Genomic DNA, 13,694 nt, shown 5'->3' with positions numbered 1-13,694 from the left:
GGTCTCACTATGTTGCCCAGGCTGGTCTCAAACTCCTGAGCTCAAGCGGTCCTCCTGCCTTGGCCTCTCAAAGTGCTGGGATTGCAGGCATGGGACCAGAGTTATTCTTTATTGAGACCCTGTGCACTTTATACCCATCAAAGTAGAGTTTCCTGAAGTGTGTACACAAGTCACTGAGACATGTCAAGTGACTTTAGACACAACACAGAAAAACTATTTTTTTTTTTTTTTTTGAGACAGGGTCTTGTTCTATCACCCAGGTCAGAATGCAGTGTGGCATGATGATCACAACTCACTGCAACCTCAGCCTCCTGGCTCAAGCAATCCTCCCACTTCAGCCTCCCACAAGTAGCTGGAACTACAGACACACACCACCATGCCTGGCTAATTTTTTTTAATTTTAAAATTTTTTAATTATTATTATTTTTTAGACAGAGTCTCACTTTGTCACCCAGGCTGGAGTACAGTGGCGCGATCTCAGCTCACCGCAACCTCCAACTCCCAGGTTCAAGCGATTGCGATTCTCTCGTCTCAGCCTCCCAAGTAGCTGGGAAGCTGGGATTACAGGCACCCACCATCACGACCGGCTAATTTTGTATTTTTAGTAGAGACGGGGTTTCGCCATGTTGACCAGACTGGTCTTGAACGTCTGACCTCAGGTAATCTGCCCTCCTTGGCCTCCCAAAGTGCTGGGATTACAGGCGTGAGCCACCACACCCAAAAATTTTTTGTAGAGACAGCAAATTTGCCATGTTTCTCAGGCTGGTCTCAAACTCCTGGGCTCAAGCAATCCACCCTCCTCGGCCTCTCAAAATGTTGGGATTACAGGTGTGAGCCACCGCACCCAGGCGAGAAACATTTTTATAGTTACGGTTTTATGTTTATGTCTACCTTCTATTTGTGGCAGGTAGTATTAGTTTTCATTTACAATTATGTTATAATGTTTTCTTTCAAATAAATGTAAGTTTTTAAAAGTGACTTAATTTAAAGAAAACTTCTTTATTAAGTAAATGGGCAGTTGGTACACAGATATTGCAAAAATTTCAAGGTGGGTACATGAATGACTGAAATTCAGGAGACGCGGGGAGTTAGCACAGAAGCACTTCCCTCATTCAGAGCTCTTTTGGCTGCAAGAAACAGACACCCAACCAAATCAGCTTCGGCAAAATGAGAGAATGTATCCTGACAAGGGACGCTCACAGGGCCCAAAGGAAAGAGTGCTGGGCCCCTGGAGGACTGAGGGAAGCCAGCAGGTCCCTGGAGGCGGTGCCCGGCTGCTCTCCAGGCGCCTGTGATTCCTCTGGTCCCTGCCTTGCTATGCGTATCTTCTCTCTGAGCAGAGCCATTTTCTCTACCACATTCATGCAGGCGCCCATCCCCCCCCAACACACACAGACAAACACACACACACGGACGCAGTCACAGCTCCAGGGTTTATATGTATTCAGGTAAGGGACCTGCAAAGCCTGAACAGCCTCCCTGAATCTAGATGCCCAACTCTCATCCTTTCAGCTCCCATCAGAGGATCAAGGGGCCCAAATTCGCAGAAAAGGGGAGGGTCTAAGATGAGCAGTCACCCTGACCAAGAGGTGTCTGCCTCAACATTAGCGGCGTATAACAATCCCAAGAGGTAGCTTTAACCTCATAGGTAACGACCCTAAGAGGTAGGAAATTCAGTGCCTGGTCCCTCAGCAGGAAATGACACAGCCAAGACTTGAACCAGGCCTGTGTGACGCTGCACTAGCCACTGGGTCATCCCATCAGCCAAGTCCAGCCCACAGCTACCATCCCAGACTCCAGCAGGTTACTGGTCCATCGAGAGGCATTTCTCAAAATCAGCAATCCGGTGTTTGCCCGGTACACAGGAAATGAGTATCCCAGCTTCACAGGGACACTGACTGGAAGGAAGAAGACTTCTCTGAAGGAGCACAGAGCTCTAGAAACCAGAGAAGTTTCCTCAGAGCCCCTTGGGTCTGAGGCTGCCAGTTTCACACTGCAGATACTTGTCTCAGGGCAGGAGAGGAGGCTCATTTGCATATACTTGCCAAATATCACAAGCAGACATCTAGAGATCCCCAGGAGAAGCTGACACCTGGCTGACACCTGCTGACAGTAACTGCTCCTCCCACCTCCTGGAAGCTATGTTAGGAGGAGCCTCCCAGAGGGCAAAGGAGGAGAGAACTGACAGACCCTTCTACCCAGGGGCCTCATGCACTTCCCAGCCCATGCGCCTGTTGGTATGGAAGCCCCTGGACATTGAGGTGTCCTGGCCTGGACAGCTCCAATTTTGTCTTTTTTTTTTTTTTTTTTTTTGAGACAGAGTCTCGCTCTGTCGCCCAGGCTGGAGAGCAGTGGCGCAATCTTGGCTCACTGCAACCTGTGCCTCCTCCCAGTAGCTATAGCCTGTGGGACTACAGGCATGCGCCACCACGCCGGGCTAATTTTTTTGTATTTTTAGTAGAGACGGGGTTTTACCATATTGGTCAGGCTGGTCTCGAACTCCTAACTTCAAATGATCGGCCCACCTCAGCCCCCGAAAGTACTGGGATTACAGGCATGAGCCATATTTTTGTATTCTTAGTGGAGATGGGGTTTTACCACGTTGGCCAGGCTGGTCTCAAACTCCGGACCTCAGGTGGTCTGCCTGCCTTGGCCTCCCAAAGTGCTGGGATTATAGGCATGAGCCACTGAGCCCAGCCCCAATTTTGCTTTCAAGGGGACTTTGCCCATCCTCAGTGGGTGGCTGCCCCACAGAAGGTACTTAATTAGGGACTGTTGTTGAGACAGAAAGAAGAGGTGGGCATCTCCTTTCCACTCCCCCAGAGCTGACTGGGCTAGAGGCAAGGCCTTTGCAGACAGACACGTTTGTCTTGGGAAGCAAGCTCTTGTCCTAGCTTTTGGTCTGTTCATGTTTTATCTTCTTTGGTCACCATTAGGGACAGGTTGCCAGATGAGTCAGAGAAGGTTCCATCAAGCCCCTTCCCCTGAGAAAGGTCACAAAGACCTTGTGCCGGAGGGTGGAGAGAGGATGGCAACATCCTAGCTCAAAAGTCTGCCCCAAGGTAGTGCCACACAGTGAGGGCAGTGTCCCTTTCCCAACCCATTCTACCTCTATCACTTGAGAGTATTTGCCCAAAGCTTTTTTTTTTTTTTTTTTTTTTGAGATGGAATCTTGCTCTGTTGCCAGGCTAGAGTGCAATGGTGCAATCTAGGTTCATTGCAACCTCTGCCTCCCAGGTTCAAGCGATTCTCCTGCCTCGGCTGCCCAAGTAGCTGGGACTACAGGCGCGTGCCACCACACCCAGCTAATTCTTGTATTTTTTAGTAGAGCTGGGGTTTTACAGTGTTGGCCAGGATGGTCTCGATCTCTTGACCCATAATCTGCCCACCTCGGCCTCCCAAAGTGCTGGGATTACAGGTGTAAGCCACTGCACCCACCCCCCCAAAGCTTTAGACCGATGCCCCATCGGGGAGAACTAGGTGGTTTAAAGTCTTCCCCCAAGGTCTGCACCTGGCCCTGACATTCCTTCCGGCCCCATAAGATTAAGGGACTCAGGATAAAGTCATCAGTCACAGTTACTGTAGTATGCGCCCACAGGTGGATGAAGGGGCTCATTTGAGTTCTGGATTTTCCAACAGTCTGGCTCTGCCATCATCCCTGCCCGGGTGAGGTAACCTCCAAATCTAATGGCCCACCAGTGCCCACGGAGGTGGTGCCCAGACCACAGTAGATATCCCATCTTCTCCCAGCTCAGTCCATGATGCTCATGGAGGAGAAGACTTCAGGCCTGGCCCCAACAAGCAGGGACTAATTTTTGAGGGAATTTCCAGGGATCTGGTTGAATGGCACAACCACTTCCGTGACCGTATCTGTGGTGGCCCGGGAGCATTTCCGGCTACTGCGCATGCTGTAGAACTTTTCGGTGAGGTGCTTGCGGAACTTCTTGGTGAGGAAACAGTAGATAACAGGGTCTAAGACACAGTTGGTGCTAAGGAGGCAAAGGGTGACCTGATGTGCATCGTTAATGGCCTGGTGGAATTTGCTGTCCTGGAAGCCCAGCTCAGCAAGGGTCCAGGGCAGCTGCACCACATGGTGGGGCACGAAGCAGATGATGAACACCGCCAAGACCGTGCACACCATCCACAGCGCCCGGCGCTTGACTTCAGCGTTGCGCTGCTGCTGCACCGGCTGCATGAGCAAGGTACGGATGATGACCAGGTTGCAGAAGAGGATGATGAGGAAGACCAGGAAGAAGCTGAACACGATGAAGATGTGGATGATGAGGACTGGCACGCTGCCCTTCTCGTAATGCTCAAAGCAACGAGTGACGTTGTCTGAGCCAGCACTGTTGGGCACTGTGTTGGTGGAGTCCAGGATGAGGAAGTAGGATGCAGCTCCCACAATGGCCACCCAGATGACCAAGGACAAAGAGATGCCACGCTTGCGGGTGTTGGCCTGAGCAGTCTTGATGGGCCGAGTTACTGCCTGGAAGCGGTTATAAGTGATGACGCCCAGGAAGGCCACAGAGCAGTAGGTGTTGATGAAGAAAAGGCAGCCAGCCACGTTGCACAGGAATTTGGGAAGTATCCAGTTGCCCTGGTTTTGGTAGTAGACAATCCACAGTGGCAGGGTGATCAAGAAGAGCATGTCCGCCATGGTGAGGTTTACCATGAAGATCTTTATCTCATTGAATTTCTTGGAAGGGTACAGGCGGGCAAAGACCCACAGCACATAGCCATTAGCAATGACTCCAAGCACAAAGATGATGCTGTAAACAATCGGGAAGAGAGTGTATCGGAACTCAGAGTCCATGTGGGAGGAGTCATGTGGCTCCATTGCTGTGGGCTGGAATGATCAGCTGGTCCTGGTGGTGCCTGGAAGACCACACAAAAATTCTGGTTAATAAAGGGACAAGAAGGGACTGTTCCATTTCATCAGTTCCAAGACTCCTTGCCATGGTTAGAATGATGATGTCCCCTCAGAAGTTCATGTTGAATCTTTTTTTTTTTTTTTCCAGATGGAGTTTCACTCTTGCTGCCCAGGCTGGAGTGCAGTGCTGTGATCTCAGCTCACCGCAACCTCCGCCTCCCGGGTTCAAGCGATTCTCCTGCCTCAGCCTCCCAAGTAGCTGGGATTACAGGCATGCACCACCATGCCTGGCTAGTTTGTATTTTTAGTGGAGATGGGGTTTCTCCATGTTGTTCAGGCTGGTCTCAAACTCCCGACCTCAGGTGATCTGCCCACCTCGGCCTCCCAAAGTGCTGGGATTACAGGCATGAGTCACTGTGCCCAGCCTCATGTTGAATCTTAATCTCCAGTGCAGAGGTGTGGCCTGTGGAAGGTGATTAAGTGAGAGGGTGGAATGGGATTAGCACACTTAGAAAAGGGCTCCAGGTTGCCCAGGGAGGTCAAGGCTGAAGTGAGCTGTGATTGTGCCACTGCACTCCTGCCTGGGTGACAAAGTGAGACTCTGTCTCACACACACACACAAAATAATAATTCTTTAAAAAGGGGCTCAAGGTTGAAGAAAGCACTTAATCTTGCCCTTTTTGTCTTTCCATCCCTTTTGCCATGTGAGGTCACAGCTTTCAAGGTGCCATCTTGGAAGCCAATAACCAGGCATCAGCCACTAAACCTGCTGGTGCCTTGATTGTGAACATCCTCCAGAACTATGAGAAATACATTTCTGTTCCTTTTTTCTCTTCTTTTCTTTGTTTTTTTGTTTTTTATAGACAAGGTCTTGCTCTGTCGCCCAGGCTAGAGTGCAGTGGTGCGATCACAGCTCACTGCAGCCTCAACCTCTTGGGCTCAAGCAATCTTCCCACCTCAGCCTCCTGAGTAGCATACTACAGGTATGCGTGTGACACCACACCTAGCTAATTTTTGTATTTTTTGTAAGGAAGGGGTTTTGCTGTGTTGCCCATGCTGATCTCGAACTCCTGAGCTCAAGCAATCTGCCAGCCTCGGCCTCCCAAAGTGTTGGGATTACAGGTGACAGCCACCACGCCTGACCATGCAGTGTTTTTTTCTACATAAAATAATGGTGTGTTTTTACAATAAATAGCACCTGATAGTCAATACAATCAATGGCAGTTCTGTTTCTCTTCTTTTATTCCATTTTAAAATATAACTGTCTGGCCAGGCATGATGGCTCACGCCTGTAATCCCAGCACTTTGGGAGGCCGAGGTGGGTGGATCGCCTGAGGTCAGGAGTTCGAGACCAGCCTGGCCAACATGGTGAAACCCCTGTCTGTACAAAAACACAAAAAATCAGCTGGGTGTGGTGTTGTATGCCTGTAGTCCCAGCTACTCAGGAGGCTGGGCTGAGGTGGGTGGATCTCCTGAGGTCAGGAGTTCGAGACCAGCCTGGCCAACATTATGAAACCCTGTCTCTACTAAAAATACAAAAATTAGCTGGGTGTGGTGGCAGGCGACTGTAATCCCAGCTACTTGGGAGGCTGAGGCAGGAGAATCACTTGAACCCGGGAGGTGGAGGTTGCAGTGAGCCGAGATCAAGCCACTGCACCCCAGTCTGGGCGGGAAGAGCAAGACTCTGTCTCGAAAAAATAAATAAGTAATAAATAATAATAAAAACAAAACAAAACAAAAAAAGTTGCAGAAAATGTTTGGTATGACCCCATTATATATGCGTGTTTGAATAGAAGATCCAGAAGGATACACCTCAAATAGTTGACAGTGGTAAGTAGCCTCTGGGGAGGTGAGTTAGCTTAGTGGGAAGTTTATTTACTTTATACTTTTATGTGTTTGTTTGAATCTTTAAAGGGTATTTATTATCTTAAAAATTTAAAATTTTGAAAATACAATGTAAGGACACGCACAGTGGCTCACGCCTGTAATCCCAGCATTTGGGAGGCCAAGGTGGGAAGATTGAGTGAGCCCAGGAGTTCAAGACCACTCTGGGCAACACAGTGAGACCCCCGTCTCTAGAAAAATAAAAAATGAAACAATTAGCCAGGCATAGTGGTGCACGCCTGTAGTCTCAGCTACTCAGGGTACTGAGGCAGAAGGATCGCTTGACCCTCGGAGTTTGAGACCAGCCTAGACAACATAGTGAGACACCATTTCGAACAAAACAAAACAGTTGCTCCCTTCCCTCTTGTTCCTCCCACTATTGCTGTCATTGCAAGCTCCTAGGAGCTGCCCTGTTATTTACGTTGCAGTGGGCATGACTCAGGGAAGCAGCAGGCAGGGAGGAGGATGGGAAGCAAGAACCCAGCTGGGGCTAAGCAAGGTCCAGCTCATCATATCTAATAGTGTAGTAAAAAGAGCACAGTAGGCCAGGCGTGGTGGCTCACGCCTGTAATCCCAACACTTTGGGAGGCCAAGGCAGACAGATGCTTGAGTCCAGGAGTTTGAGACCAGGTTGGGCAACATGGTGAAACCCTGTCTCTACAAAAAAAAAAAAAAAAAAAAAATACAGGCTAGGCGCGGTGGCTCACACCTGTAATCCCAGCACTTTGGGAGGCTGAGGCAGGCACATCACAAGGTCAGGAGTTTGAGACCTGCCTGGCCAATATGGTGAAACCCCGTCTCTACTAAAAATACAAAAATTAGCCGGGCGTGGTGGTGGGTGCCTGTAGTCCCAGCCACTCTGGAGGCTGAGGCAGGAGAATCGCTTAAACCTGGGAGGCAGAGATTGCAGTAAGCCAAGATTGTGCCACCGCACTCCAGACTGGGTGACAGAGTGAGACTCCATCTCAAAAAAAAAAAAAAAAAAAATTAGCAAGGCGTGGTGGTGCTTGCCTGTAGTCCTAGCTACATGGGAGGCTGAAGTGGGAGGACTGCTGGAGCCCGGGAGGCAGAGGTTGCAGTGAGCAGAGATTGTGCCACTGACATTCCAGCCTAGATGATGGGGTGAGACCTTGTCTCAGAAAAAAAAAAAAAAGGGAGTGAGACACAAGGAAGACAACACTTGCAGCACCTTCTTTGGAGCCAGGTACCCTGCTAGGTGCTTCCACGTGTACTACCTCATTTGAGTCTCACACAAACACTTTGCCATAGGAAGTAAGATCCCATGCTACAGAATAGGAAACTGACTACGGGGTGGTTATATGACTTGTGCAAGGTCACACAGCTATTAAGGAATGGTGCCAGGATCTCAGATCCAGCTTTGTTCTTTCACACATCCATCCAACAAATATTTCTGAGCACCAACTGCATGTTAAGGCACATGGCTAAGCACAGGAGCTATAGGGCGAACACCCAGCAAGGGGGCCCTGACCTCAGAGAACTTACATCTCTTGGGGTAGACAGACAAAAGCAATTTAAACAAACACCGTTGTTATACAAATAACCAGGAGTGCTGATTGGGCCGGCCATGGTGGCTCATGCCTGTAATCCTAGCACTTTGGGAGGCCAAAGCGGGTGGATTGCCTGAGCTCAGGAGTTCGAGACCAGCCTGGGCAACACGGTGAAACCCCGTCTCTACTAAAATACAAAAAATTAGCCAGGCATGGTGGTGGGCACTTGTAATCCCAGCTACTTGGGAGGCTGAGACAGGAGAATCACTTGAACTTGGGAGGCAGAGGTTGCAGTGAGCCCAGATCATGCCTTTGCACTCCAGCCTGGGTAACAGAGCAAGACTCTGTCTCAAAAAAAAAAAAAGCGGAGGGGGCGGCAGTGCGGATATCGAGAACAAAAAGAGATCTACTTAGAAAGGAGGTGACATTTCAGTTGAGGCCTGAAGGAGGAACAAGGGCAGAACATTCCAGGCAGAGAACTCTGCATGGGTCCAAAACCGCGGCAAGAGCTTGGTGGTTTCCAGGAACGGAAATAAGCTTACCAGATGGCCCTTGCCCTGACCTCCAGCTGCCACTCCACCCTCACCTCGTGCCACCTTAGCATCAGGCTCTGGCCAGAGCGGACTTCCCAGGCGGACCTTCAAACCTGTCCAGACATTTCCTGCCTAGAAGCCTCCACAATACCCATCCTGCTGCTTTGAATGCTCTTCCCTACCCACTCCTCACTCTCCACTTTCCTTTTTTTGTTGTTGTTGTTATTGTTGTTGAGACGGGGTCTCGCTCTGTCACCCAGGCTGGAGTGCAGTGGTGCAATCTCGGCTCACTGCAACCTCCGCCTCCCAGGTTCAAGCGATTCTCCTGCCTCAGCCTCCTGAGTAGCTGGGATTACAGGTGTGAGCTATCACACCCGGCTAATTTTTGTATTTTTAGTAGAGACGGCGTTTCACCATGTTGGTCAGGCTGATCTCGACCTCCTGACCTCATGATCCGCCCACCTCGGCCTCCCAAAGTGCTGGGATTACAGGTGTGAGCCACCTCTCCTGGCTCCACTCCCCACTTTCACCTGGCCAACTGCAACTCATGCTTCAGACCTCAGCTGAATTTCACTGCTTTAGGGAGGTCTTCAATGGACTTGGCTCACGGCTGTAATCTCAACACTCTGGGAGGCCAAGGCAGGCAGATTGCTGGAGCCCAGGGGTTTGAGACCAGCCTGGTCAACATGGCAAAATCCCCTCTCTACAAAAGAAAAAATTTAAATTAGCCAGGCGTGGTGGTGCACTCCTGTAGTCCCAGCTACTCAGGAGGCCGAGGTGGAAGGATCAATTGAGCCTGGAAGGTCAAGGCTGCAGAGAGCTGTGACTTCACTCCAGCCTGGGCAGCACAGCAAGACCCTGTCTCAAAAAGTAAAACAATGAAAAAGTCCATTGATATGATGTAGGTTCTACATCACAACGAACCTTTAAGAAACTACTATATGCGAGGCTTTGATATCATATTAAAGAAGAGTATTGGCCAGTTGTGGTGGCTCATGCCTGTAATACCAGCACTTTGGGAGGCCAAGACGGGTGGATCACCTGAGGTCAGGAGTTCGAGACCAGCCTGGCCAACATGGTAAAACCCCACCGCTACTAAAAATACAAAAAATCAGCTGGGTGTGGTGGCAGGCACCTATAATCTCAGCTACTCGGGAGGCTAAGCAGGAGAATCGCTTGAACCCAGTAGGCGGAGGTTGCAGTGAGCCAAGATCATGCTGCATTCCAGCAGCCTGGGCAACAAGAACAAAAATCCAAAAAAAAAAAAAAAAAAAAAGAAGAGTATCACCAATTATCTGAAAAAGCCATTAAAAGATCCCTCCCTTTATAAGTACGTATCTGTGTGAAGGCAGATTTTCTTCAACCAAAACAACATATCACAGCAGCCTAAGTGCAAAAGCAGATATGAGAATCCAACTGTCTTCTATTTAGCCCAACATTAAAGAGATGTGTAAGAAATGTAAATCAGTCCACTTCTTTCCCTAAATTGTTTATGTTTTAGAAAATCTAGTTATTTTTACAAAAATGTGTTATTTATGTTAACATGGAAAGAGTTTATTATTGGGTGTTTTTGTTTAAAAATGAAAATTTTTAGAATGTCTAAGTTTTCATTTTTAATACAATAAATATTGCTGGAGATAACTTATGTAAACAAAAGCTCTTTGGCACCCTCAATAATCTTTAAGGATATAAAAGGACCCTGAGACCAGAAGACCTAAATACTGCTGCTCCACAATCTCAGCACCCCTGCCCTTCCTTTGAGCCCAAGATGCCCAGTTCATCCAGGACCGGCCTTGTTTCTCTCTCAGGCTATACTGGTTATACCTTCTTGCCTTGGGGGTCTTGTTTCCAGGGCATGGAGGCATATTTGGCCTGTGTGGTGGCTGGGGGCAGCCCACAGCTGGGCAGGGCATGGTGCTCATTCTAGGTCTTGGGGGAAGTCAGGTCCATACCTCCCTGCTACCCCCGCCCCCTTGCCCATCACAAAATGCCTTCCTCTTCTTGGGTTCCTGCACCCCGCCTGCCCACGCCTGTTGAGAAAGCCTTTCCGCCAGGGCCAGGACTAGAGTGAAACATGTGAGGCATTCACTGGTTGCAAAATTTAAGAAGACACCAAACCTCAGCAATCAAGATAAATAATATTTTATTTTGTTTATTTACTTTTGAGACAGGGCTTGGCTCTGTCACCCAGACTGGAGTGCAGTGGCACAATCTTGGCTTACTGCAACCTCCACCTCCTGGGCTCAAGCCAACCTCCTACCTCAGCCTCCCAAGTAGCTGGGATTACAGGCACATGCTACCACACCGGCTAATTTTTGTATTTTTTGGTAGAGATGAGGCATGCCCACCATGGCCAGCTAATTTTTATAATTTTAGTTAGCCAGGATGGTCTCGAACTCCTGACATCAAGTGATCCGCCCACCTCGGCCTCCTAAAGTGCTGGGATTACAGGTGTGAGCCACTGTGCCTGGCCAATAAATAATATTTTAATGAAATATTTTTTTAAGTCAAAAGGAGTATTACTGATTCTTCCTCTTGCCTCAGGCTCTAATATAACTCTGCCTGGCACTATTATGATACTGTCTTCATCTAACACTTTGGTACTTTGTTTAGCATAATTTTTTTTGCATTAATTTTGATTTTTTTTTTTTTTTTTTGAGGCGGAGTCTCTCTCTGTCACCCAGGCTGGAGTACAGTGGCGCGATCTCGGCTCACTGCAAGCTCCGCCTCCTGGGTTCACGCCATTCTCCTGCCTCAGCCTCCCGAGTGGCTGGGACTACAGGCACCTGCCACGACGCCCGGCTAATTTTTTTTTGTATTTTTGGTAGAGACGGGGTTTCACCATGTTAGCCAGGATGGTCTTGATCTCCTGACCTTGTGATCCGCCCGCCTCGGCCTCCCAAAATGCTGGGATTATAGGCGTGAGCCACCACGCCTGGCAATTTTGATTTTTTAAACAAACCTTCTCAACATGTGAACAGAACACACACACAGACTAGCCCAATTCACTCATTCAGTTGCTCATTCATGCATTCATTGGACAAGCACTCACAGCTCCAGGAGCTGAGCAGTGCACCGGAGGCCTCAGAGAACAGACCCAGCCCTTGAGCGGCTCACAGGCCATTTTGCAAGAGAGAGATTCAGAAATAGATAAGCCGGTGGTGATATGATGATGGATGTATCAGGTGTAACGTGGTTTCAGAGAGGCTGCCCCTACCCAGACTTGAGGGTGAGGAGAGACCTCCTGCCTAAGCTGAAGGAGTTAATTTGATAGTGCGAGGAGAGAGGAATAACAGGCAAACAGGCACAGGGGACTGCGGGACAGAGGCCTGGAAGAATAGGCAAAGGCGTACCTCATTCTAAAGGAACGTGAGACATTTGGTTTGGCCAAAACTTTAAGGAGTTGAGAAGAGACAGGGCTTAAAAAACAAGCATCAGGGCCAGGCGCGGTGGCTCACGCCTGTAATCCCAGCACTTCGGGAGGCCGAAACGGGCAGATCATCAGGTCAGGAGTTTGAGACCAGCCTGACCAACATGGTGAAACCCTGTCTCTACTAAAAATACAAAAATTAGCCAGGTATGGTGGCATGCATCTGTAATTCCAGCTACTTGGGAGGCTGAGGCAGGAGAATCGCTTGAACCCAGTAGGTGGAGGTTGCAGTGAGATAAGATCATGCCACTGCACTCCAGCCTGGGTAACAAAGCCAGATTCCATCTAAAAAAAAAAAAAATCATCAGTCAACTCAAGATGGGTCCTAGAGGTCAGTCTAAGCAGTCTGGATTTTATTCTGCAGACAATGGGAGTTATTGAAGGATCTTGAGCTTGGAAGAGACAAGACTGGGTCTGGATTTGGGGAAGATGGCTTTGACCACTGTGCACAGAATGAACTGGAGGTGATCAGACCAGAGTCAGGGAGACAGCACAGAGACACGTGCAATCGTCTGGAGGGCCTCAAGAAGACTGCACCAGGGCAGAGCCGATGGAGGGAAATGGATGGTTGTGAGAGTTATTTGGGAAATCAGATGGACAGAATTTGGTAACGGATGGGATACTGGTTGAGAGAAAAGGAGGAATCAAAGAGAACTGCCAGGTGTCTGGGCCAGATGATTGAGGACATGGTGGTGTCTGTCTTCATGGAGAAGACACTGAGGAGGAACAGCATGAGGGCAGGGAGGATGAATTCATATGAGGACATATCCCATTTGGGATGCCTGTGAAACACCCAAAAGGACCAGGGTTAAACCCTGAAGAGCCCAACATCAAGGAAGAAGTGAGAGGAGGACAGACCTATGGAGGCAGAGACAGGACAGTCAGAGACAAGGAGGGTTCCATGCTTGAGGCCTAAGGGAAGAAAGTTTCAAGAGCTTGGGAAGCCATGGGCAACAGTGTGAAAAGCCACAGGGAGATGAATGACAATGCAGACAGAAAAGCAAACACTGGATGTGGAAACATGGACATCAATCTCATGTGATCAGATCATCTGATCAGAGGGAGAGCAGTTGCCCAGGCATGGGTTGAGGGGTGAGTGATAGGAGACAAAGGGGAATGTCAAATCCTCACTCAAGAAGTTCGATTGAGCTGGGCACAGTGGCTCACTTCTGTAATCCCAGCACTTTGAGAGGCCGAGGCAGGACGATCACTTGAGGTCAGGAGTTCCAGACCAGCCTGGCCAATATGGTGAAATCCCATCTCTACTAAAAATACAAAAATTAGCCAGACGCCTATAATTTCAACTACTGGGGAGACTGAGGCAGGAGAATCACTTGAACCCAGGAGGTAGAGGTTGCAGTGAGCCGAGATAGCACCACTGCACTCCAGCCTGAGCAACGAGAACGAAACTCTGTCTCAAAAAAAAAAAAAAAAAAGAAGTTTGATTGAGCAACAAAATGCTGTGTGTG

The 13,694-nt window shown here is 49.0% G+C and overlaps 2 protein-coding genes across 3 annotated transcripts in view; both read right to left on the bottom strand.

Annotated features, from left to right (window-relative positions):
* The window catches only part of EYA3 (EYA transcriptional coactivator and phosphatase 3), a 205,789-nt gene that overhangs the window by 175,634 nt on the left and 16,461 nt on the right, over positions 1 to 13,694 (bottom strand). The gene's annotated exons all lie outside the window — the stretch shown is intronic.
* PTAFR (platelet activating factor receptor) overlaps positions 980 to 13,694 on the bottom strand; it is a 53,728-nt gene continuing 41,013 nt past the window's right edge. For both annotated transcript variants that reach the window (XM_054538913.2, XM_003775756.4), the window contains exon 2: positions 980 to 4,875. In XM_054538913.2, the coding sequence (XP_054394888.1) occupies positions 3,809 to 4,837 (1,029 nt within the window). In that variant the 5' untranslated portion in view covers positions 4,838 to 4,875 and the 3' untranslated portion in view covers positions 980 to 3,808. The remainder of the gene's footprint in view (positions 4,876 to 13,694) is intronic.

Source organism: Pongo abelii, chromosome 1 (assembly GCF_028885655.2).
Source record: "Pongo abelii isolate AG06213 chromosome 1, NHGRI_mPonAbe1-v2.0_pri, whole genome shotgun sequence".
In the NCBI taxonomy this organism is placed as follows: Eukaryota; Metazoa; Chordata; class Mammalia; order Primates; family Hominidae; genus Pongo; species Pongo abelii.
The sequence above is the reverse complement of the archived record's forward strand: the minus strand, read 5'-3'. Positions and strand labels throughout refer to the sequence as shown.